The following is a 24,452-nucleotide window of genomic DNA, read 5'->3' on the forward strand; positions in this document are numbered from 1 at the left end:
TCCCAATTTTATCCTTGCTATTATCCTTCAAACTACCCCACCGCCTGTCCGTCAGTGTTCCGTTACCTGTGGCGAAGGTCAGCGAGCGTACGCGCTACAATGTATGCTAAAAAATGTGAGCGTAAATGCTGCCTTATGTGGTGCCCGTCCAGTGCCTGTCATTTTGAACTGCACCATGCCGCCCTGCGATCAAAAGGTTTGTGTGTTTTTTGTAGCTTCCTTCTAACCATTGCGACCGTTCCTTTCTCTTCCCGCTCATCTTTATGTTACATGTTCGGACTAAATCGTTTGTCGGCTGGTTCTCCCGCAACTTTATGTCGTTAATGAGTTTCTTATGCTTTCATATTTTTTTCTATATGTATTCATGTTATATGTTTATTTGTTTTATCATTGTTTACAATTCGTCTATTTGCTTTTGTTTCAATCGATTCGATTGTTTTGTCAATTTTTCTTTCCTTAATATAATACTGTTTTTATAATTTTCCATCAAATATTTAACTTCTGTTTTTATTGCTCACACCACCGTACAATAACAGAACCACCGAAGTACAGTATTTTCTATAGCATTCGACTCAAAATTCTCCCCATCCTTTATCTATGTATCTTCCCCAAAACAAAAACCGGTGCCAACTATAATTTTGTAGCACATGCCTAACACCCAATACTCATCCTTTCGGAACGACGTACAGCCAAACCAGAGCATGAAAAATGGCAACTACCAACCAAACACGGAAACGAGCCCTGTTCTGCGTGGACAGTGGCGCACCTACAATTATTCCAACTGCAGTGCGGAATGTAAAGGCGGGTTTAAGAAGCGCATGGTTCGCTGCATGTCCAAAAACGATCAGGTGCTGGAGGACCGTTACTGCCCCCATCCAAAACCTGCGACACAGATCAATTGTGCCAACTTTCGCTGTCCCACCTGGACGTTTGGCCAATGGAGCAAGGTAAGTGCATATGATCAGCCGGATAACATTCGGAACATCGCCGTGACCGTGACCATAATGCCACTCATATGTGGAACCAATGTTTTCCGTCCTACGCAAGATCGATGTTTGGAAGGAGTTAGAAGTGAAGGAACATACACTCACACGCACACGTACACCACAATATACAGACGCAATAGACAAACATCTTGTCTGGTAGGAAGTCAATCTACGAAAACATAAATCCTTATAGCGATCAGTCGGAAAATCGTTGGAGTGCTGTAGCGATAAGTTTGGATGCTTACATACGGAAATTGTATCTGCTTAACACTGTGCTTTGCATTTACCGACCGAACTATATGCTATCATATACTTGTATCACATGTAATAATTGATAAAAACAAAATATGCAAATAGCCTTTTAGATGTCCTGTTTTTTTTTCACGTAAAAATCTTGCGACAATTGTTTCCCAGGGCACTGTATATATTACTAGCTATATTTGTTCAAATCAAGCTTTCATCCGGCTTAGGCAATTTTTATAATGTTGCGCTTACAATCACAATCACATTCATTCAATCATACCACACAATTCAACGACATCCTAGAAACACACTATTGAATATAAAGATCAATTGCAAACACCACACATTGCAACATGTTTTTTTTTTTGGTACATGTTTCCTCCTTTCTACGATGAGCATGGTGATGATCCATGATCCATGCAAACCCTACACAACAACACAGGCGAATATCGTAACAATTATATACTCCAACCTTAAGATCGATTGTGATCAGATATCTCAAATGATCTAGTTGCATGCCATATGATTCGTGAAACCTGATTTTTATTAACTTAAATTTCTTATCCATATTATGGTGCATACGGATGCACTTGATAATAAAACACGTCTGGTACCCCTTTTTGGGACATCGTTTTTTATATCCTTCACCAAATCAATCATTTGAATTATACGCTCACTCTGTCCCCAAATTGCATTTTATTTTGTTTTTGGCATATCGTGAAAAGTGCCTCATTAGCAATCCATTTACTTTTTGCATTTCCCCAACAATGTTTACATTGTGTCATTTTCCACACTTGTGCGATCCTTGATCCCTTACCAAACAACCTCACGAGTGGGTCAATCATTTTAAGACTGTGTTTTCTCTTTTAGTGTAATAACGAATGCAAACGCTCCCGTCAGGTCCTGTGCCAGGACCATCGTGGCAATGAAAGCAACCAATGCGCGAAGGAAATGAAACCGCCCGACGAGGAATCGTGTTGTAATTTTAAATGGCGAATTACCGTAAATATCGTTCTGGTGACATTTTGTTCTATTCTTCAATTATTTTTCTTACTATTTTATATTCTATTTTTTTTAAGTTTGTTTGTTTATTTGTTTTTTTTTTTTTGCTTTAGTTTTATGTTTACTATTGTTCTTTTTCGGTCGAAATGATCTTTTATTTAGTTTTGATATATTTTTATTTTAAATATATTTGGTCTAAACTCTCTTTTCTTACTGTATCGTGTTCTATCGATACGGTAACCGATTGGCAAACGGTTTTAACCATCACGTGTTTTCTGATGTACAATTTTTTTTCTCATATCGTCTTTGTAACGATGCGATTGATTCTTTTTTTCTTTCTTGTTTCTCTCTCTCTCTCTCTATTTCTTCCTTTTTTCTTACAATATGTTACACCATATCATCATGGATCGTGTTCTTTTTCTTTTATTTATTTCATACGCATATCAATAACATCGATTACAACAACAAAACATTAAACCAACCCACCCTGCCATTTGCTCTCATCGCTGTGCCAATACGCGATTCATACACAACAACAAAAAACCAACAACAATACCCAACTCTGCATATACATAAATACCGTGTACCGTCCATAACTTCAATGTCAATACTTCAACAACTTCACCACCACCACCACCACTGACTGACGATCCATCTCCTCGCCATCACCATCTGTCGCTGCCAACGCTTATGGTCCGTGTGCTGCCGTGGACGCTCGTCTTTGTCGCGTACCCTCCCATGCATCCCGTGTGCAGTGCTCCGGAACGTGTGATGCTGAGGGACGCCGCAAGCCCAATCTCATCTGCAAGAAGATATTTCCCAAATCGATCGATAATCCGCATCCGTTCAGAACCGGCAAACGTGTTGAGGAGAAGTATTGTACCAATGCAAAAAAACCGTCGCCTATCAAGCAGAAGAAAAAATGTAGCAAACCATGTCCAACCCGCTGGGAGACCTCGCCCTGGTCCAAGGTGTGCTGCGTAACTATGATGTGTTTTGTTTGTTTTTTCTCCACTGCCCAGAACTTCCAACATCCCTCACTGTTGTTGATAAGCTTCCCTTTCTCACTATTCTCCATCAAGCTGTACCCCTTTCAGCCCTTGGAACTTGGAACCCGTCCACCTCTATCTATCGCATTGTAACGTATTAGGTTGAGGAAAAAGAAATTCAGATCTTTTCAGATTTTCAGACAGAAATAATTCGAATTGACAAGCTTGGTAACTTCAAACCCAAGTGGTAACTTCAAATCAAAAGTTAAAGATTGATCGTAAAACTAATCTCAATGATTTTCACGTTATTGATATAAAAAAAAGCTTGATGTTTGAGTGTCACATCACTTAACACCAAAAAACATTATTCAAAAAAGGATAATATTGTGCGAAAACCGCACTGACGAAATCAGGACTAATTATCAGAAATGTTCTAATGTGTTTTTTGGGGGGAGTAAAAGGAAATCATTTATTATGAGTTACTTCCATATGGTCAAAGACTTTTTTTAACCCAAACTCATATTTGATCCAAATCCGATAATACAAAACTTGTTATAAAAAGTCATAAATTTGACACAAAAAATGGATTTCTTATTCATCAGCCTAATACCTATTACGTTTATGAAAAATGATTTTGTTTTGTGTAAAAATGGTTAAAAATTAACCATACGATTTTTTTACAACTAGTTTATCGTGTATAAACCGCGATCTCTGGACGATCTCCAACCAACCAACCAAGCTATCCATGGCAAGCTGAACATGTTCCATTTGCTATATGTTTCCCATTTTAGCTTACCTTACCTTTCCTTTTTTAAATGTACTCTAACTTTAACTCTAACTTTCTTAGCGATTCCATTGCAGTAATTCTCTATCTTTCTAACGATCACATTGTTTTGTCTTCCTACTCGTTTTTATCTGTTCATGTTTCACATCTCTGTGCATATCAACACCCGAAACCAACCAACCCGACCACACACCGTACTCACTGCCATTCTACGTTGTCCGGGATGTTACCAACCAAATGTGGTAAATCGATTGGTCACACTTTACGCAACCCCTACGCCCACCAATTGGCACGCTTGTTATTTGTGCTTTCGGTTCTTTGCCCATCTCACACACCTATCTGTATACCTTCCCATCCCATGTTATGCTCAATCATCCATCAATTGAACGCGTAACACATTGTCCCAAAAAATTTAAAAAAATACTGCACCCCCCCAAAAAAATTTCCCTACGCATTTTCCCACGTTCAAAAAAAAACACATCCTCTCTCGAAACGAAATCTTTTCCCACACACAACGAACCGGCATTGAATCGGCGGTAAACGACACGTGCGTGTGCAGTGTTCGGTTGGGTGCGGTTCCGGCAGAACAGTGCGAAACGTGACCTGCACCGATGGCCGTACGATCTTACCGAAAGCCTGCAACATGACGACGAAACCGCCGAACACGAAGGTCTGCGAAGAATTCAGTGGCTGTCGATGGAAAATAATGAAGTTTGGCAAAGTATGTGTCGATTACATTTAGCTACTTTTCTGAACAAACTGATTTCTAAGTACAGCTTTTGGTAAATTTTATTTCGTTTGAAATATTTTTTCTATTATATATCATAATAAATTATTTCCAAGCAAAAGGAAATATTATTTTCCCTCAGTATAAAGCCCCTGTCAAAGGGAAACGTATACAGAGCGTACATTCGTTGTATGTCCTGAAGAAGGATGAAATCTTGAAGAATTTTAATGTCCTGTGGGTAATTTTGTTTATTTTTTAATTATGTAGTCTCGAAATTTGGTGATCTAAATATACTGCAGATATATCTCATTTGAGAATTGACACCAGAAATTGGATGTCAATGAACGAGCAGGCACGTTGTAACAATCATACACATTCCAAAACAAATTGCTTCCGCTAGTGGTACTAACAACATTCATCCTCATCCTTAGCAGCTGCTTATGAAAGTGTACGCTGGTTTAGGCTGAGGATCAAAAGCCAAGTGCAAGGATGCTTTTGCTTCCTACGTGAAACAAAGCGATTGAAGAGTGCAGCACTGGCTAAATTCATGTAACTGAAACACAGCAAGCGAGATAGACAGGGATCGAATAGACGAATCACGTGCCTCTGCAGCCTCTTCAAAATACTTGAAGATGTATACTACTTCAAGCGATGCTACAAACAACCAACCCATTAAGCTGACTTGTGTACTTCAATTCACAACTCTCTGTTTTCTACCTATCACTGTGTTTGTGTTTGATAAGCAAATTCTGGACAGTCAGATCCGGCAAGGAATGGGTGTAGCACCGGAGCTCACCTTTCTTCCGTGTCTCACTAAACTCTTGCTCTGACGATCACGCACTCACTCACCTACATCTACCTATCTTGCATTCACCCTCCTCATTCGTGTTATAGTGCAACTGTAAGGGTAGGCAGAGTCGCACCGTCAAGTGTTTCGATGAAATGCTGAACACCGAATCGAATCGCTGCTCGGAGAACGAACGTCCTCCGAAGACGATCGCTTGCCAAAAGCCATCGGGATGCCGTACGCCTTCGCGCAATCGACACCATCAGTCGGCCTACAGAAATTGCAAGGATGCTCAGCGTAAGCATCGCATCGATGGCGAATATACGATGAACTTGAATGGGACCAAAACCAAGATTTACTGTCACAAAATGGCGACTAGATCACCGGTGGAATATCTTAGTCTCCCAGCAGGTAAGCATGGAAAAGTCCTCGAACAGACACTCTATTAACTAAGCTCCCTCTTCACTAGGTGCAACGGAAAACTATGCGATCTACATTAAGCGACGAGCGGCTGATGCAAACAGGTGTCAAATGTCACCGCGTGATTGGGAGGATGAAAGCATTAGCTACGGTGCGACACATTATCAAAAGATTCGTATCAATATCAGTACACTCCAGGTGTATACGAACGACTTTGAATTTACCACCAGCTCCGGTACGAAGCAATCGTTCGGTTCCGCTGGTGACTGCTACAGCAATACCGGCCATTGTCCGCAGGGCGACTTTGCCATCAACCTGGAGGGCACCCCGTTTCGCATTAGGCCACGCACCACGTGGGAAACGGCCGGTGTGAATTCCGTGATCAAGTTCCTCGTACCGGTAAGGACCTTAATGACGGCTGCATTAAAATGACGATACAATCGTCTACAACTTCAACTAACACCCGTATATCCTTCTGTGCTTTCTGTTCCGTAGCTTAAAACGCCTTATAAAAAGGTGCGGGCACTTTGTGGCGGCTACTGTGGCAGTTGCTCCGTGTCACGAAATACCAACCTATACCTACAGCTAGCATAGTACACGATCAGCGGGCACTGATCACTAATAAGGAGCTAGTCCGACTCAACCACGAGGACGAGATGTGAAACCCATGACCTTACAGTGTTAGTGTTCAAGGACTGGTGTTTTCAGCGATCACGATCAACCCCGCAAGACTACTTTTGGCTTATTAACATCTACTACTACTACTACTACTACCGGTCTACTCTTAATAGACGTGAATGCGCTAGGTACATTACTAGCGGCATAACACTTCATCTCTTCCCGTCCGTATCGTGAATAGTGTACAATTTTGTTTCTCGATTCGTGTGTTTGTGTAACTGTGTGGACGTGTGTGTTTGTGTGTGTGTGTGCGTGTGTATTTCCACGTTTTCTTCCTAAACGTTAAAAAAAGAAAATCTCGAATTAGTGTAGCCTTCAAAATGTGCCAAAACTGATCAAGAAACTGCTGCAGCAAAACACAAAACACGTAATTGGTCAATGGTCATGGTTTGTGAGACAAGAAGAAGTGCTCATAACGATCGCCGTATTGCCGGATCTTGGGATGTAACCGGAACAACTGACGACTACATGGCGCAGCAACGATCGCGACAGCGAATTTAAGTTCTGTTTTAAGGACCTAGGCTGTCCATTGATTAACGCATGCCGTTAAAAGAGAGTTGATGTTAACGCTAGTACGAATCCACTACAACGGAACGATCGGTTCATTACCGCTTAGCTTATTGGTTAGTTCCATTTCATCATATCCAACGATTTCATGTAACTGTCTGGCTTGTCACTGCCTCGTACTGCTATGCCATACGATAATACGGCCCGTAAGGGTCTTTTTGGCTAAAAATGTGTTGCCGTATATTTTTCCTTTGCCCATTGTCGTATTGTCATACCTCGATTGCTTCGGTGTAGCGGTGCATGCCAAAAAAAAACAACAAAAACATAAAAAAGAAATGAACAAAACATCTCAAAAGTACAAACACTTTGTAGTAGACCCATCCTAAACGTTTCGTTCCTTTCCATTCCTAACTAAATTTATAACATAATGGAAATTGTTATACAAAAGAGAAAAAAACTCAAAAAAAAAGATAAAAAGTTAAAATTGTACAGAAAAATAGAAAGATGAACGAACAACAGATGAAAGTAAGGAAAGCCATTAAAAATTATCTAGCCAACTCGCAATATGTTCGATATTCCGTACAATTAATCTGGAAAATGACATGCAAAACAAAATCGGTTGTAAAAAACGCAAAAAAAAAATCGCATGCAATGTTGTTGGTTTTTTTTTTGTTATTTTTAATTATAATTTAAAATTATCGTGTATTCTGCCAAATGTACAAGCCAGAATCATGTTATATACAAATTTGTGTTTTGTTTCTTAAAATTATCACTGGCTCTGCGAGTTGGCTTGAAACGTACTCCACATGCGAAACACCGAACGAATCGAACCGTTAAGCAATGATACCCGAAAATACTCAATAGTGATAAAAGCAATTCTGTATAATCTAAACCGCTAAAGAAAAAGTAAAAAAAGTAAACCTATCGATGTAAAATGAAAAGAAGAAAAAGGAAACCAACAAAAAAAAGCACTCAACGAGGAAAGAACACAATTCAGTCGTGAAAGCAAACCTAATAGCATGTACAATAAGGCTTTTGCTGCGAACACCGGTGCGGAACTGGACAAATGAATCTCAAATGGCTGATGGCTTTCCGTTCTAGTATTACGAAACCTCACCACCCGCAACCAAACTTTCGAGGACAGTTATGTACATCTTGCTCCATCTTGGCAATAACTTCATACTTACCAAACTGCCCTTACTCTAAAGCTTATTCTAAATTGCGCCGTTCACAGCACGACGTGTGTTTTGTTTGTGTGTGTGTGTGTGTTTGTGTAATAGTAACAAATTAAAGAATTTGTTTTTTTTTCGTTAAAAGGAAGATAATGGATGAAAACTGCCATATTATTGTTAACCGTAGCGTTCCCTTTGTTTTGCTAATATGGAACCCTGCACAAATCGTTCAAGCATCATAAATCGCAGCGCGAGGCGTGAAGTTACGAAATACGAAGCGAACGTGAAATTAACGCACAGATCTGTAGGACGGATCCGCTCGCTTGTAGTAGCTGTTAGGGAAATTATGTGTATTTTTTCTGCTTAATAACGAACTTAAAGTAATTTTCTCTTCTATTATCAAATTAAATAATAGATTTCATAAACAACTACTAATAAGCGCTAGTAAGGTAAATTTTTACGCTCGTTGACTCTTTGTACGTTCGATCGTGCGATCCTTGTCCTTGATGTTGGACATTGTTTTGCGTGTGAAATGAAAGCTTAGTTGCATCACCTTGGGAAGCAAAAACTATTTTTTGATAGTCGCAACGAATGCTGTTTGTGCAAGTATTAACTAAGAAAGGCAAAAATAATAATGATGAAACGGTGACATGCAATAAGGGGGATGTGAAGAATTTCACAACCTACGCTAGAAAACACTCAGACGTGAGAGAGTAACTTGTTATGTGACTTTTACTATGTACGTTGAATTAATCCTATACGGATAAAATGTTTAGAATAGAATTGCGCCAACTAAACCAACCGACCTTATTTATTTACACTGCCACAAAAAAAACACTTAAATAATGCAACACGGAAGAATATTAACTGTAGGACAATACAAACGATCGAAACTACCGGTAAAGCGACGAGCGCACAATAATTTCATCTGTTGTTTCGATAGTGGCGCTTAGGAAATTCTTCTGCAAGAGTGGCTGATGGTGGTTCTTTATGCTGATGCTCTCATTTCTTTTTTTTTTTGTTTCTTCACTTTAACTGTTTCATCTTTTCACTTTACACTATATAATACCACGATACCACTCACACGGTTGAATTTTATAAACCGTGTAAATAAATCAGCAATTACCTTCAACAACAACAACAAAAAACGCGCGTCAGCCGCCAGCAAAAAGGCACTTAAAGTGATAATGGCAGCTAGCATTTTAATTCATTACATCATTATATCAGCTAATAGGTCTTATATTAAACTGCCAACGGAACACACACAACGGTGCACTTTACAAGCCTGCGTTATTGTAATCATGATCGTTTCTCTTGATTATTTGGATAAAACAATTATGTTAGTGCTAGATTTTATTCTACCTGTGTAACTTTGTAATCGTATCATTTGCCACATTATGTATGAACGCATAATAAACAGCGAACGCCTTTAAACTATTTGCCCGCGAAAAGGGAACGTACGATGTATAGTGAACGTACGATGATTTGCAGTATCATCGAACGCTTTTAAATGAACGTTTGTTTTATTGCACCATGTCCGAAAGTCAAAATATTTTATACGTTTACATTGTTGTTCGGTAGGCGGAACAGAAAGTTTAAGATGTTTTACTATTCATAATCGATAGTATGAGTATATCGGATGATGGGAAATTAATTGTTCATATTTTCCAATCCATTCGACCAACTTTCTAAGACCTTCTTTTTCTTCTTTGTCTGTTCATGGTCGAGTACGTCGCGAAGACATGGCTAGGTCTCCAATCCGTTTCCAGGAAACTCGGTCCAAGGCTGCAGTCCCCCATCTACGGCTGCATCCGATCTCCGACAGGTTCGACTCTACCTGATCCAGCCAACGAGTCAACGGATCGCTGACGAGCACCTTCCTGGTGGGGCATGAGTCCGGCATCCTCATCACGTGCCCCAGCCATCGTATCCTTCCGGCTTTGACAACTCGACTCAGGATAACTACACCGCCAAACAGTTTAGCTAGGTCGTGGTTCATTCTCCTTCTCCACACGCCCTGCTCGCACACTGCTCCAAAGATAGTCCTTAGACGTAGAAAGACAGTCCTTAGATTGGCGTTATCCGTTAGCATAGTCCAAGACTCGTACCCGTAGAGGACTACCGGACGTATCAGTTTGCGATATATCATGCATTTCGTGTGTTGTTGGAGTCTTCTAGATCGCAGGAGTTTGTGGAGCCTGTAGTAGACACGATTTCCCTGAACAATGCGCCTTCGGATTTCGCTGCTCATGTTGTTGTCCGAAATTACGATAGTACCAAGGTAGCAGAACTCCTCTACCAGATCGTCGCCGTCAACTGATACTCTGCTCCCGAGTCGGGCTCTATCACGGTCAGAACCTCCGGCAAGCAGGTACTTTGACTTCGTCGCATTGATCCTCTATACAATTCTGTGGGCCTCGCGTTTCTGTCGGGTGTACGCGTTGCACACCGCCGCAGATGTCCGTCCGATGATGTCGATGTCACCGGCGAAGCCGAGAAATTGGACAGAACGGGTGAAAATCGTGCCGCGGATATCGAAACCCGCACTTCGCATGACACCTTCCAGAGCGATGTTAAACAGAAGAGTCAGTCACCTTGCCTCAAATCCCGGTGAGATTCGAACGATTCCGACAACATGTTCGATACTCTCACCTTGCACTGCATCTCGTCCATAGTGGCCTTCAACAGCCGTACCAGCTTCCCTGGAAATCCGCACTGTTTCATGATGTTCCATAATTCGGTCCTAGTTTCATCATTTCAAATTACAAGAGAGCACCTCACAAAAAGGCAATATTAACTACCGTTCGTTTTGCCGCAAGCTACCGGTAAAAACCTTCAAAAATGATTCTTCGACACCAAGAGAACATCCACGGAAAAGGTTACACTCACTTCTATCCTCAAGCGGCCCTTCTAGTGCTCGTATCGTATAAGTTATGCTCTTTTTTCGCATGATCATGTTACTACTGATCATGATGCAAGATCGATAGTGTGAGCATATTGGATGAAGGGGAAATAATCCTTAATCTTTTTCAATTCATTCGACCTATAGTAAAGCATCTCTCTCCTGTTATTTTGGTTGATAAAGCTGGACGTTTTCTAAGGCAAAATCACTCACCCACCATTCAAAACCCATCATCCACCACCCACTCCTGCCAACTAGTGATGGGTAAATCCGACAAAAAAACGGAATCGCCTCCGAATGACTCCATAAATTTTGGAAGCGGCTCCGGAAGGTAGGTGCAGTACTCCAAATTCGGAACCGTCAGGAACCGCACGGAGCCGTCCGGAACCGTCCGGAGCCGCCTAGTCGGCAGCCGGAGCCGTCGGAATCGTCGGAGCCGTCCGGAATCGTCGGAATCGTCCGGAACCGTCCGGAGCCGTCCGGAACCGCCTAGTCGGCAGCCGGAGCCGTCGGAATCGTCGGAGCCGTCCGGAGCCGTCCGGAGCCGTCGGAGCCGCTAGTTGGCAATGATATAACCTAGATTATTGCACTATCAGCAAATTTTATACAATCTGGTAAAAATAAAAAAAAATTAAGCAATCTTTATTTAAAAAAATAAAAAAATAAAGCGCTAGCAATAACTAGCGGCTCCGGACGGCTCCGACGATTCCGGACGGCTCCGGCGATTCCGACGGCTCCGGACGGTTCCGAACGGTTCCGACGATTCCGACGGCTCCGGCTGCCGACTAGGCGGCTCCGGACGGTTCCGGACGGTTCCGGACGGTTCCGGACGATTCCAACGATTCCGGACGGCTCCGGACGGCTCCGGGCGGAATCGTGGTTTTAACCTAGCCGGAATCGGAGCCGGAGTTGCTATGCTCGGAAGCGGTTCGGAGCCGTGGGTGCGATTCCGAGAACCCATCACTACTGCCAACACCTCACCTACTTTTCTCTAGCTTCCTTTCGAGTTCGTGGTTTAACCTTCGTTTATGTCTCTTAATGTTACTTATTTTATCGTTTTCCTTCACTCCTGCTTTATGCTAATGATATGATTTTATTAAAGTAATTGTTACGCATTAGTGTTAGACATATAATATAGAGTAGGGATCATTGTTAAGACATTGTTAAGGCAGATTAAAGAATTAAGTAATAAATAAAAAAAATAAATAATTATCTCCCAGTCTCGCAAAATAAAGATTTCTCTCCCGGTATATTGCAGAGCAAAACAACCCCAAAGATACTTCATCCGACGCGTCCATGTTCACGCTGTAGGTACACTTCATAAGGTTAATGCATAAAGAGCCATGGACGTGCGTCACTAAACGGCTTGCTCTTTTTATACGCAACCATCTTAACCGACGACCACTTTAATCGTCCTTCTAAGTGACATAAAACAAGAAATCTAAATGACTGCTCTAATCACAAACTACCCTGTAGAACATGATCTCACACAGAACGTGTAAAACCATGATGCCAGTCTACGTCTGATGCATGTTGTACTAAAGTTCCCTTTGATGTTTCCATTGCTATTTTATCTCGCCTGACTTATTCCTCCTATCCAATGCGTAAATGCGATCATTCCAAGTCCTTCACGTGTATGTTTGCGTTAATGGATTAGGAAGTCGAACAAAAAAAAAACATTCGCTACAAGTTGAAAATATTCTTAATGGCGTTCTCTTCCACGAACGTGCTGTAATGCTGTTCCACGAATGTGTCCGTATTAGAGAAGATTGCGGTTCCAGTCGACAGCAGTGCTGCAGTGAATGTGGATGTACAACCGTCTCGTATCAGTTCCGTGCCAAACAATCTGCCAACGATGAAATCCATCCAGTTTGCAAACGTTGACGATCAGTATCGAAAGTATGCAGGTGAGCTGCTTGCTTCCGATGTACAAAAATTACGCGAATGGGTCAGCAGTCAACCGCATTTACCACCGGTCACCGAGTTAGAGTTGATCCTATTTCTCCACTCAAACTACTACAATCTGGAAGCGGCACAGCGTACGATCGAGTGCTACTATACCTTCCGATCGAGCTGTAAGAATCTGTTCGGGAACAGAAATCTGGAAACAAGTGCGATACAGATGGCCATGGATGTACTGTAAGTTTGGACACAATGGAACATGAATTGATCAGAATTGGCACGATTTACTGACGCAAAATTACAAATTAATTCCAGAGACCTTGCCATCCTCCCGGAGTTGACGCCCGAAGGTTATAGAGTCATGCTGGCAAAGATCGTTGATCCGGATGCAAGCAAATTTTCTCTCAGCTCATTGCTGACCTTGTAGGTGTTATGAATTACTTATTATTTTTTTATTATGTGTAATTAACTTTTTCCCTCTTGCCTTGTTTAGTGCGATCATGTGTGTGGATATACAACTTTGGGAGGAAGGATGCAACAATGGTTCAATTCTCATCATCGACATGGACGGTATTCACTTAGGCCACCTGCCCAAGCTCGGCATATTTACGCTGAAAGATCTGCTGTACTTCATCCAGGAGGGGCTACCAATACGACTGAAAGGATTACATCTGGTCAACGTGGTACCTTTCATCGATCGCATCATGACCATGATCAGACCGTTCATGAAGAAGGAATTGCTTGAGATCTTTCATTTACACACCAGCATGCAGACACTTTATCCGTATATTCCACAGCATCTCCTGCCGTCCGATTATGGTGGTGTGGCACGGTCACGGAAAATACTAAGAGGTAGGTTGAAGAGAGTAGACGTTTGAGCAGGTGCAATACCGCTGTTATTTTAATTATTCACAATTGCTGTTTTATTTAGATAACTTGTACAACCATACTACCGAATGTGGAGACTTTCTGGCCAATTACGATACGTTAAAGCGCGTGGATGAAAGCAAACGTATTGCCAAACAGCGTACAATGGCTAATTTGTTCGGGTTGTTCTGATCTGCAATTTCTATCTACGCGCTGTTATTAAGCCGTTTTGTTTTTTTGTTTTATTACCTTTACTAAATCTTTTATCAAAAATTTTACTTTTTCGTTTCATATTACCTTTTGGCTTTAGTTTTCATTTTTGTTTGAAGGATTTCTTTTTTAATGTTATTATATTAGATATTATGTTTATCATATATTTTGAGCATTGATAGCGTCGTTTAATAGCGGTTATTCAAAAGAAAGAAATTATTTTCTTATCAGCCCAACAAAACGGTTTGCCGCCAAATCGACACGTTCGCCTGAAGGTATGCAATAAAATGTTATATCGGTGATACCCATAAAAGAAACTCCACTTTTGGTCGGATATGTCTCTGTACAATTTTCTTAAGCATTAAATAACCATCAAGAGCCCTACATCTTTCTATTTGATAAATTCTTAATCCTGTAATAACATTAAATTCTAAATATTAATTAGTTAAATTCCCTTCACGCATTACTTTATGACATACACTGTATGACACACAGCGTTGTAAACATTCCCGATAAACCGTGCCGCTTAAATATTCGTGTTTGTCTTCATCACGAATAAACGGACGAACCTTTGTTATTCGAGACTTCACAGCTGACGGACGCATCGATGTTCGCTAGCACAGTCTCTTGAAGATTTTCCGGCGAGAATTTTCCCACCGCCAGGAAAAGTTGAGTGAATTGTGGTGAAACGATCAGTTAACTGTAGTAACTACATCGTTTTACTGCTGTTAAGTTTATACGTTTTGCGGTTAGTGAGTGAAAGTGGAAAGTGCCGAATTGTGTTCATGTGGAAAGTATGTTTTTTCGGGGTGAAATTTTGATACTCGCGATACACTCTCCGCCTGTGTGCATGTGCGTCTTTCGTCCAGCATTTAATGGGTAGAAATTTGGCCTCAAAAGTGTACGCCTGTGTATACAAACGCGCCCATACCTTGACGGTGTTGACCCTCAACCGCAAGGACGGCGAGTGGTGTTCTGTGTGGTGTAGCTGAGTTAAATTTGTTATTTTTAATTCCCGGTCTTTCGTGCTACTTCGCAATGTTGCACATTTCATTTTTTCGCACATTGCACACGAACTGACAGGTGCAACATCTTGCATGTTTACGAACCGTCTCTTTCCACAGTTAATCACCGGTGCGATAAACAACGGAAACCGTTCGTTTCGTTAGTGGTCAATGTTTTTGGGGCGAGTGGTGTGCGTTAAATTGTGTTGGCTTGTGTCACCCGCCAGCAAGGAATCGGTAAAAACCGTCCAAATTGTGATTAGTAATCGTTTATCAGTGCGTCGTGCGAGTTCGAAGGGCGAACCTGCGCAGTGATTGGGCGAAAGGGAGTGATTGGGTTTTGCTGGGCAGTAGCAATAAACATGCAGTGATTAAAGCAAGAAGAACAAGACCCACCGTCCGTTTCAGTTCGGTTTCGTGAAGCCCAATTCGCGATGGTTGTAATATAGAAGGGTTTTGCTTCTGGTTGCAGTCTGATGTTCATCGCAATGTTTGGCTGTGCGACGGGACCGTTCCAAAGGTCACACCAACAAGAGCAGCGCTAGTCAGTGTGCCCCTCCGCCTAGCGTGGTTTGCTAGTTTGCTCACTGCACGTGTGAGGCAAAAACACCTCAAGACAGTGTAATCAAGACAGTAGTGCATGTGTGTGCGCGGTAACAACTTCAAACGTCATACCAGCGGTGCCTGCTTATATAATTTTGTCCCGTCTACCAAAGAAAAGGGATTTGCATGTAAGTAAACAAAGTAACCACCGTCTCCTTCAACAGCTCTTAACCAGCGTTAACTCACACGGTGGTGTTATTTGGTCAAAATTCGACCCATCTAGTTAACTGTTTTGTGACACGTGACGTCATTCCCTGACAATTTGTTCAATATAGAACAGCAGGCTTGTGTGGTGGAAAAGTGACAATGAAAAGGGGAATCGTATTTCACGGAGCACGCGGTTTATTTCGTCACTCAGCTCAACAACAACAAAAATGCGTTGAGAATTTGGAATGGCTCTCTATTCTCACGCAACCGTTTCTTATCGTTTGCGGGCATGTGTAGCGCCGATAGCTCTTTCTCATTGCAATCAATGAAGCCGGCGCCACGAGCTGTCATATGACAACCTCCCATAACAACGTGTTGTTGCTGCTTGTTGACCCGTCGTACGCGGAGCATGCGTAAATTCAAGGTCGATTTCCGTTCAGTTTACTCTCCTATTTTCAGTTTGATAAGCGATATGGTGGGGTTTTGGCTAGGAAGGAAGAGAGGAATGAAGTAAATAAATGTGTAAACAGTATTTAGACGAGAGTTAGAAGGGCTGGAAAATGTCTGGAAAATTACCTACAAATAAACAGTTACTTCGTCATTTATCGTGCACCATTGAGATAAGGAGTATTTATTTTATTTTATTTTGTTTCGAGATAGTTGTAGCGATTGTTTGCCACCTGAAAGTGTTCTAATTTGTATGAAATTTCCTGAAAAAAAACATTAAACACAACAAAATGGAACATCATGGTCGCTCTTTTCTTCTTTTCAATTTCCTAGACCATAGACAGAACTTAAATTATTCAAAGAATCTTTATTAACACATCGCACTTTGGCAGAGGCAAAATTACATTCTTAGACAGTGATTTATGTTAGCCTGCCGAAATTAACTTCTTCCAAGATTGCTCTTGTTGTGTCATACCACGGAAAGCATCGGTTAAAATAGAAGCCAAACGATCGTGTGAATAAACACGCGCCAAAAACCGTACAACGGCCGAGCGAAATGGTTTGCAACAATGTTGCTAAATTGCCAACAGTATTGTGTCATAGATACGGGCCTGAAGATGATGCTCTTGGCACAGGGGAAACGCACCATTAGACCGGTAGACGGGAGGGAGAATAAAAAGGCAACGTGCTAAAGAATGTGAAAAAATATTTACATGTGTGCCAAATTGGTCGGAAAAAGGAAAGTATACTTTCTGCTTGAGTTGGTTATATACGTAAATGTTTTATAATTATTGTTATATTAGTGAAAGATATGAGTGGATTAAGTGGGTATATACACTAAATAAACAGTTAGTTTTTGAGATATTTTTTCTAATCCAAAAAACTCCTGGATAAGTAGTGTTTTCTATTGAAAAAAGCCACATTTATCAGTACGATTGTTTAAAGCAAAAATGCAGGTGCTTTAAAAATTCGAAGTTTACAGTATTCATTTCGTGTTTTAAAAATAAAAACATTTTATTTTTAAACTTATTTCAACAAATTCGCAAATACATCAATTTATAAATTTTGTTTAATGTCCTTAAAAAAAGCTAAGGCTAAAAGCTAAGATTGGAATATTTATTGAATTTCTTTTTATTTTTTTATTATTTTTTAATCTTTTTTTTATTTAAAGCATTATTTGAGTAAAAAGTTACTTTTTCAACAAATTCGCATTAAAATACATCAATTTATAAATTTTGCTAAATATCCCCAAAAAAAAGCTAAGGCTATAGCCTTAGGAGATTGGCAAATTTGTAGAATTTTTTGGGAAATGTTAACGAGATGAGATTTTTTTTCGAATTAACAGCCATTCTTCTGTTTTAAAAATAATATTTACATTCACAATAATGCTATACAACACGTACGTACTTTAAACGGCACTCGATTTTTCTAAACTTTACAATATTTAACCACATTCAACCGATCTAATTTTTGAATTTGTATTTGTTTACCTGCCAGCAAAAATCGAGCTATACTGGCTAACTAACTAATCCTTAATTAACCACAAGAGATCTAAAAGTTCATGTACTTTTAAAGAAATTCGCTCGATTCACTGTTGATGAAAAAAGCTATTTAAGAGTTCCTGCAGAAGTTGATGAAAAAAGCTATAAAAGACTTCTTACAGATGGAGATAAAACACATGCTAAATCAACAAAAAATCATCTAAAGGTGTTGAACAATATATCATATGTTACCAAACATCATGCCGAGCATAGACTGTCTCTACAAATGCTATTTCTCTTCTTCGGTTAATATTTATACACCGACAAAAGACAATTGAATATTCGGTCGAGATGAAAGTAAATTTATTACAACGATCACGCATTATTTTTCTAATAGTTTTTTTTTTATAAAATTCATTAAACTAAAATTTATATTCATGATTTATTTTATCTCTTTAATGAAAAAATATATGCGCTATTTAAATATAATCGGTATTTAGGTGTGGAAAGATTTTTTTCCCATTTCAATTGTATGAAAAGATGCTCTTTTTTCTATAAAGACTAAAATACTGACATAGAACATGCATACGAATAATGACGTTCGATCCGACTTTTAACGCATTTTGTAAAACCCATTCCCAGCAAATATTGGAGACGTAGTCGTTCTCTTTAAATTAACCACGCCACGTGTAAATTTACTATTCCCGATTCGCACTGCCAAGAACAACAAACGATCTAAGCATTTACTAGTAACCCAAGTTGCTTACAATAACAAGTTACAATTTGCATACGTGTCGCATGCTGCTTCAGCTTTACAGCAAAACAATGTGTGCACAATGTTATTAAAATGTAAGCAAATGTACAATCAAATCGTTTCGTTCATCTAACCTACCGGACCTTTCGATTTCTCCGCTCGGAATCCATTTAGTAGTAATAAGTTTTGTTTCATTGAAACAAGTGTAAACGGCTGCCGATTATCTTCACCGATTGACGGTTAACCACAGCGGAGAACAAAACAAACAATTAAATCGCGTGGCTTTTGTGGCTTCCTTATCCTTGCCATCCTTGTCAGGGAAGCGAGTTGAACGTACGTAGAATAGCAATAGCTCTTCCAATACAACAAAACCGCACAATTATTATATCTGCAAACCACAGTGCATCGGCTTACACGGGTCTATTCATTGGTGGAAGGAGAGAGAGGTGGTCGCTTATCAGCACTAATATTCATCCTGCGGTGTGTCCGTGCGGTACAAATTCGTACAATGCGAAAGATACGCAGATGATCATCATCTTGATGTGCGGTCCCATGTATGATGGGTCTTATCGGTGTGTCATAATGACACTCGATTAGAGGTTTTATAATACGCAGCTTCATCGTGTTGATAGCAACGCAACATACAATGTTGCCACACTTCAAGAGCATCCGTCTAGCGTGTGATCGATCGTTTGTTTTGCTGCTTCCCTAAGCTAGCTCTGGTCGCGTTGGAATTGGGACACAAGGTCAACGTTTCAAACTTCCAATCGACCTATCCCAATTTTCACTGCAAGACACCTTAATTGGGTAAAATGTTGAGGGGAGAATTATGTGCCGAAAAACGATCCAAAGATCAAAGTCTAGCCACTGGACGCATGCTAATTGAGGCAATAACCGAACTCTGGGTCGTCTCCCAGACATTGAGTGTGTTTCACAAGTGGGACAAGTATGGACTGCAGATGAACTGCATCGGCCTCATTTGTAGTTTAAGTGCCTTTAATTGTTCTGAAGATGACATGACAGTGGTCTTCCAAAACACCAACAAGAAACAATAAAGTCACATCCAACATAGATAGCTTGGTTGTTATTTTTTTTTAAACGAAATTTTCTGATTTATTTCGGCAATGAGTTGCATATAAGAAGGGTTTAATTTTCTTTGTGAGTCATAATAAATGACAAGACAATATGATCAGCTGTTGGGTTCGTGTCTTCCCCAGGAGTGGCGTATATCAGTTGTGTCAATTCAAATGAAAGATACGGTAACATCCAGGATTAACTTAATTAGGACTGTTGTAATGACTGTCAATTGCATCTTGTTGAAGTGAGGGTGTGTGTTGGTGTTTAAGCATCTCTTATCTTTTTTATTGTTCAAGAGCACTGATAATTGTTGAAGGCTCAGTTATACCACCATTGAAACTGCACCTTTATCGCAACAGAAAAAGGAACCCGGCATTGTGAAACAGACGGAGAAATCATTTCCAATGCGTACCTTTAGTACACTTTCATCGAAGTCATTAATTACGACAATAAAAACTCAAAGCTCAAAAAATTTCTCTTCATAAAAAACTCCCAGTTCCCTCACCTTCTCTTGATACGCATGGAATGTTTTGGAATGTATAAAACACTAGCGTATCCAGCTGTGGTTCTACTTTCAAAATTAGCCTTCGACACAGTTCCCCTGTGGAAAGGTTCCACATAATAGCTACTTCAAAAAATCCATTACGATGGGGGGGCGTTCCGACGTTACTACCGGGCGCATACACTCTTCGCTTTAATTCCACTCGAAACAACACTAACACGGATCACACAAAAATTGCCGGCTTGCCTGGTTGGTCACCAAACAAAACAAACATTCCATAGGGACACGATCTCGCCGAACTTAGCTCGCGAGACCCATCAACGGTCCCGTCCTGTGGGTGATTTCTTTGAGCACGTGCAATTACTCGAACGATATCTCTGCGTCGCCGTTACACGCCGTTAGCGTGCGCATGTTTGTGTGAGACTGTCGGGTTGCGCTTTCCTCGGATTTCCGTACGGTTAGCATATAATGAGACTGATGGCGTTCGCCGCCTGGCAGTCGTTCAAATCGGAACCGAGCGTGAAGGAGGGCCCGACCAGAGCGCAGAAGAAGTGAACCGCCGGACTAGAATGTGATAAGTTGAGCATTTAACGAAGCGTGGTTGAATCTTAGCGCGAACGCAAAGGAGGTGATAATTAATTTGGCTTGTTGCTTACAAATCGCCAACGAAAGCGCAACAATGTAGCTTACGAATTGCCCACAATTAAGCTGTTAAGCAAACCGTACTTTACCCAAAAAAACCCCGCAGATGAGATTTGCTTTCTAATCAGTGTGTTTGTGTCTTTCCCGCTTTTACAGGTGTCGCAGCCCAGTTTATGGACTAGAGTGGCAGTGTAACGTATGATAATTGATAAGCATCCGACACCATATCAATCATCATGGCTTCATCGTTCGGTGTGTGGGACTATGTTGTGTTCATCGCCATGCTGCTCGTGTCCGCCGGAATCGGAGTGTATTATCGGTTTTCCGGTGGCAAGCAGAAAACAAATACGGTACGTATCACAAAAACAAGGTGAAACAATGTGAAAAGCGAATGAAAATGTGAAACCCGAATCGATGTGGAGCCGAAGTTTGAACACACCGTAAGAAATGTAGATTATAGTTTAATTTTCTAAAATGCAAAACATTTCAAGCACACCCCAAGAGCAGCTAAAACATTTAACAAAAGCAAAAAAAGTGGACCAAACGAAAAAAAAGAACTTCACACTAGCAATTGTACCACCAACAAATTTGAAAGCACATACCTGTGTAGGGCGTACGATCGTGCGATCTTCCACTGGACTTTGGACCCTCGAAACACCGGCGAAACACCCGATACTTATCGCGTTCTCTTTCACATGATTCCCTGCCTTCGGTCGGTCTCTTCCCGCACAGGAGTACCTGCTGGCTGATCGTAACATGTCGATCTGGCCGGTGTCATTCAGCTTGATGGCCAGCTTCATGTCCGCGATCACGCTGTTGGGTGTGTCGAACGAAAACTACCAGTTCGGCACACAGTTCGTGGCCATCAACCTTTCGTACGGGCTTGCCACCCCGATTGCGGCCTACCTTTTCCTGCCAGTATTCTTCCGTCTGCAAGCCTGCAGTGCGTACGAGGTAAGGGAGACGTCCCTAACTGAGCTGATAGTTATTAACGGTTTCTTCTCGAATTTCTCTTCTTTTCGTTTTGCTGCTGCCCTTAGTATCTAGAGAAACGTTTCGGCAAAAAAACACGGCTAGCTGCCTCTTTAGCGTACACACTGCAGATGATTCTGTACATGGGAATTGCGGTTTACGCACCGGCGTTAGCGTTACAGGCCGTTACCGGGCTGGACCAGGCGTATTCGATCCTCGCGATCGGTGGCATCTGCACGTTCTACTCGACGATCGGTGGCATGAAAGCGGTCCTGTTTACCGACGTGTTTCAGTCGGTGCTAATGTTTGCCGCCATTTACGCGGTCATTATTTGTGCCGCCGTAAAAGCCGGCGGACTGGGACCAATATGGGACGCCGCGTCCGAAGGTGGACGGTTGGAAATTTGGAAGTAAGTGTTATTACCATTGCTCTCTGTCATTTCATTATCTTGCGGGGTTTAAACTTTGTGTTTTCTTGTTTATTTGCTTCCAGTTTCGATCCGAACCCAACTACGCGCCATACCTGGTGGACATTGACAATCGGTGGTATGTTTACCTATCTGTCGCTCTATGCCGTCAACCAGACGCAAGTGCAACGGCTTAAAACGGTGAAGAACCTAAAGTCCGCCCAGAAAGCGCTTTGGCTAAACTGGCCCATTCTGTCGCTGCTCAGTCTCAGCACCTCCTTCAGTGGGCTGGCGATCTACTACTTCTATCGAAACTGTGACCCACTGCGGCAGGGCCGCATAAAGGTGCGCGATCAAACTATGCCACTGTTTGTGGTCGATGCTATGGGTGATTTGCCCGGTTTGCCGGGCCTGTTCGTGTCCGGTATCTTCTCCGCCAGTCTATCAACCGTATCGGCGGCCCTTAACTCGTTGGCGGCGGTCACGCTCGAAGACTATCTGAAACCACTGTACCTGAAGGTAAAGCGGAAACCATTGCCCGACCTCCAATCTAGCTTCCCGAGCAAGGTGATGGCGTTCCTGTACGGTGTGATCTGCATTGCAGTAGCGTTTCTCGCACAAAAGATGGGCGGTGTGCTGCAGGCATCGCTCACGATTTTTGGTGTTGTCGGTGGACCACTGTTTGCGCTCTTTACCATGGGGATGTTTACCACACGTGCCAATCAACGGGTAAGTTAACAGGTTCGATCGATACTCTCTTTATCTTTCTTACACATTCCGTTTTGTTTTGTATTGTATATTGCAGGGTGTGATTACGGGACTGCTCGTGGGACTATCATTTTCACTCTGGATAGGCTTTGGACAACCAAGGCCGCCGGTAAAAACGCTCGACTTTTCCGTGGAAGATTGTTCGGACTTCGGGGGCTACAATCAGACGAGCTTACCGCTGGCGATGGCACAGCGAGCCGCAGAACCGCGTGACGATTCCGACTACTTCTACCTTTACCGGGTGTCTTATCTATGGTTTAGCGTGCTCGGGTATCTTGTAACGTTCATCGTTGGTTACGGTACCAGCTTATTATTGCGCTGGCGTGGTGCTCAGGGTACCGAGCGGATCTATCTGGACGAGCAGCAAACCTATATCAATACCGACCTGTTTTCGCCTCCGGTTGCCCGCGCTATGAAGCAGCGAATGGCAAAGATTATCGAGAACGGTGGAGATGTGCGTATGACTTCGCTGGAATGTACGAAATGATGCGAAAACATCCAGCGACCATTCCTATCATTCCCGCTAACCATCCTGCCACGAATACTAATTGCTTCTGTTTTTCTTTCTCGCATCTCTCCTCACTAACGGCCTGCTTCCCGATTTTGGTTTGGTTTTTGCGCCCCAGATTGACGCTTCCGCTAGGCAGCATCCGAGTAGTGTGGACATTTCTACGGCTGCTAAGCAAAGTGCAAATCCACTCTAATGCCAACCAGATTCCAATATTCCCTCGTATCCCACCTACCCCATTATCCAACGGCTGTGGTGGATAAAAGTAATGATCCACTCATCAACAACATAAAAAGCGCACAGTTCATATTCAAAATGTGCCAGCTCTGTATCGCGGCAGCAGCAGCTTTGCGTTTCTTTGCGATCCTTCAGAAGGATCGAGACTTAAACTAAACAGATAAACTGGCACGACGTATAAACCCCGCCACCCGATCAGTTTGGGTGCATGCGTTTTAAGCTGAAAGTGCAACAAAAATTTACAAAGTAATCAAGTCTTCCAGTAGCGCGACGCACTACACCTAAAAAACCAAATAGAACTCAAGAACAAAGTGTGAACAGAGTGTGAGGAAATTGTTGTGTCGTGCTTGTGTGTTTGAATGCGGAATATTTCCAGCAGCTAACGTAAAACAACGACGTGAGACAAATAAATTAGTTAGTAAATTAGACAGCGCGTAACAGTAGCAGAAGGAAAGGTGCAGCCCAAGTAAACGTACTTCATTTTTTGTTTTGTCGATCGTCAGTTTGAGCTGCCGATGCAAAAGTATACATATATGGTAGAGGTCTAATTTATGTACCCGTTTGCATGTGATCGTTTGATGTATATAATAGAGGCAACAGAGTTGCTAGCATAGCGATGTAAAAGCAGGAAAGATCACTAAAGGAAACTAGGCAAGCTAGGCAGTAGTAGTAAAAATAAATCAATATACAGAGATCGACCGTATTTGGTAAGACAACAACAAAACGAA

The 24,452-nt window shown here is 41.6% G+C and overlaps 3 protein-coding genes across 6 annotated transcripts; all 3 read left to right on the top strand.

Annotated features, from left to right (window-relative positions):
- The first annotated feature begins 211 nt into the window (after nucleotides 1–211).
- LOC125763673 (A disintegrin and metalloproteinase with thrombospondin motifs 9-like) lies at nucleotides 212–9,806 on the top strand. Its single transcript, XM_049427031.1, has 7 exons — nucleotides 212–947; nucleotides 2,100–2,231; nucleotides 2,987–3,202; nucleotides 4,564–4,725; nucleotides 5,626–5,929; nucleotides 5,988–6,337; nucleotides 6,434–9,806. The coding sequence occupies exons 1-7, from the start codon at nucleotides 648–650 to the stop codon at nucleotides 6,530–6,532; spliced, it is 1,563 nt and encodes a 520-aa protein (XP_049282988.1). The 5' UTR covers nucleotides 212–647; the 3' UTR covers nucleotides 6,533–9,806.
- Nucleotides 9,807–11,979: 2,173 nt separating this feature from the next.
- On the top strand, nucleotides 11,980–14,633 carry LOC125765534 (alpha-tocopherol transfer protein-like). The gene is made up of 4 exons (XM_049430780.1): nucleotides 11,980–13,336; nucleotides 13,415–13,522; nucleotides 13,593–13,951; nucleotides 14,031–14,633. Exons 1-4 carry the CDS (start codon nucleotides 13,053–13,055, stop codon nucleotides 14,156–14,158), a joined length of 879 nt encoding a protein of 292 aa, XP_049286737.1. The 5' UTR covers nucleotides 11,980–13,052; the 3' UTR covers nucleotides 14,159–14,633.
- A 118-nt stretch (nucleotides 14,634–14,751) lies between these two features.
- On the top strand, nucleotides 14,752–24,452 carry LOC125765531 (putative sodium-dependent multivitamin transporter). 4 transcript variants are annotated; one of them, XM_049430775.1, is made up of 8 exons: nucleotides 14,752–15,055; nucleotides 15,301–15,911; nucleotides 20,990–21,183; nucleotides 21,566–21,787; nucleotides 21,874–22,214; nucleotides 22,298–22,940; nucleotides 23,017–23,433; nucleotides 23,606–24,452. In XM_049430775.1, exons 3-8 carry the CDS (start codon nucleotides 21,070–21,072, stop codon nucleotides 23,681–23,683), a joined length of 1,815 nt encoding a protein of 604 aa, XP_049286732.1. In that variant the 5' UTR covers nucleotides 14,752–15,055; nucleotides 15,301–15,911; nucleotides 20,990–21,069; the 3' UTR covers nucleotides 23,684–24,452. The 4 variants fall into 4 exon arrangements, with proteins under 4 accessions (XP_049286732.1, XP_049286733.1, XP_049286731.1 ...); XM_049430776.1 differs by having other exon boundaries at nucleotides 14,752–15,028; XM_049430774.1 differs by having other exon boundaries at nucleotides 14,752–15,911.

Source organism: Anopheles funestus, chromosome 2RL, assembly GCF_943734845.2.
Source record: "Anopheles funestus chromosome 2RL, idAnoFuneDA-416_04, whole genome shotgun sequence".
NCBI classification, from domain to species: domain Eukaryota; kingdom Metazoa; phylum Arthropoda; class Insecta; order Diptera; family Culicidae; genus Anopheles; species Anopheles funestus.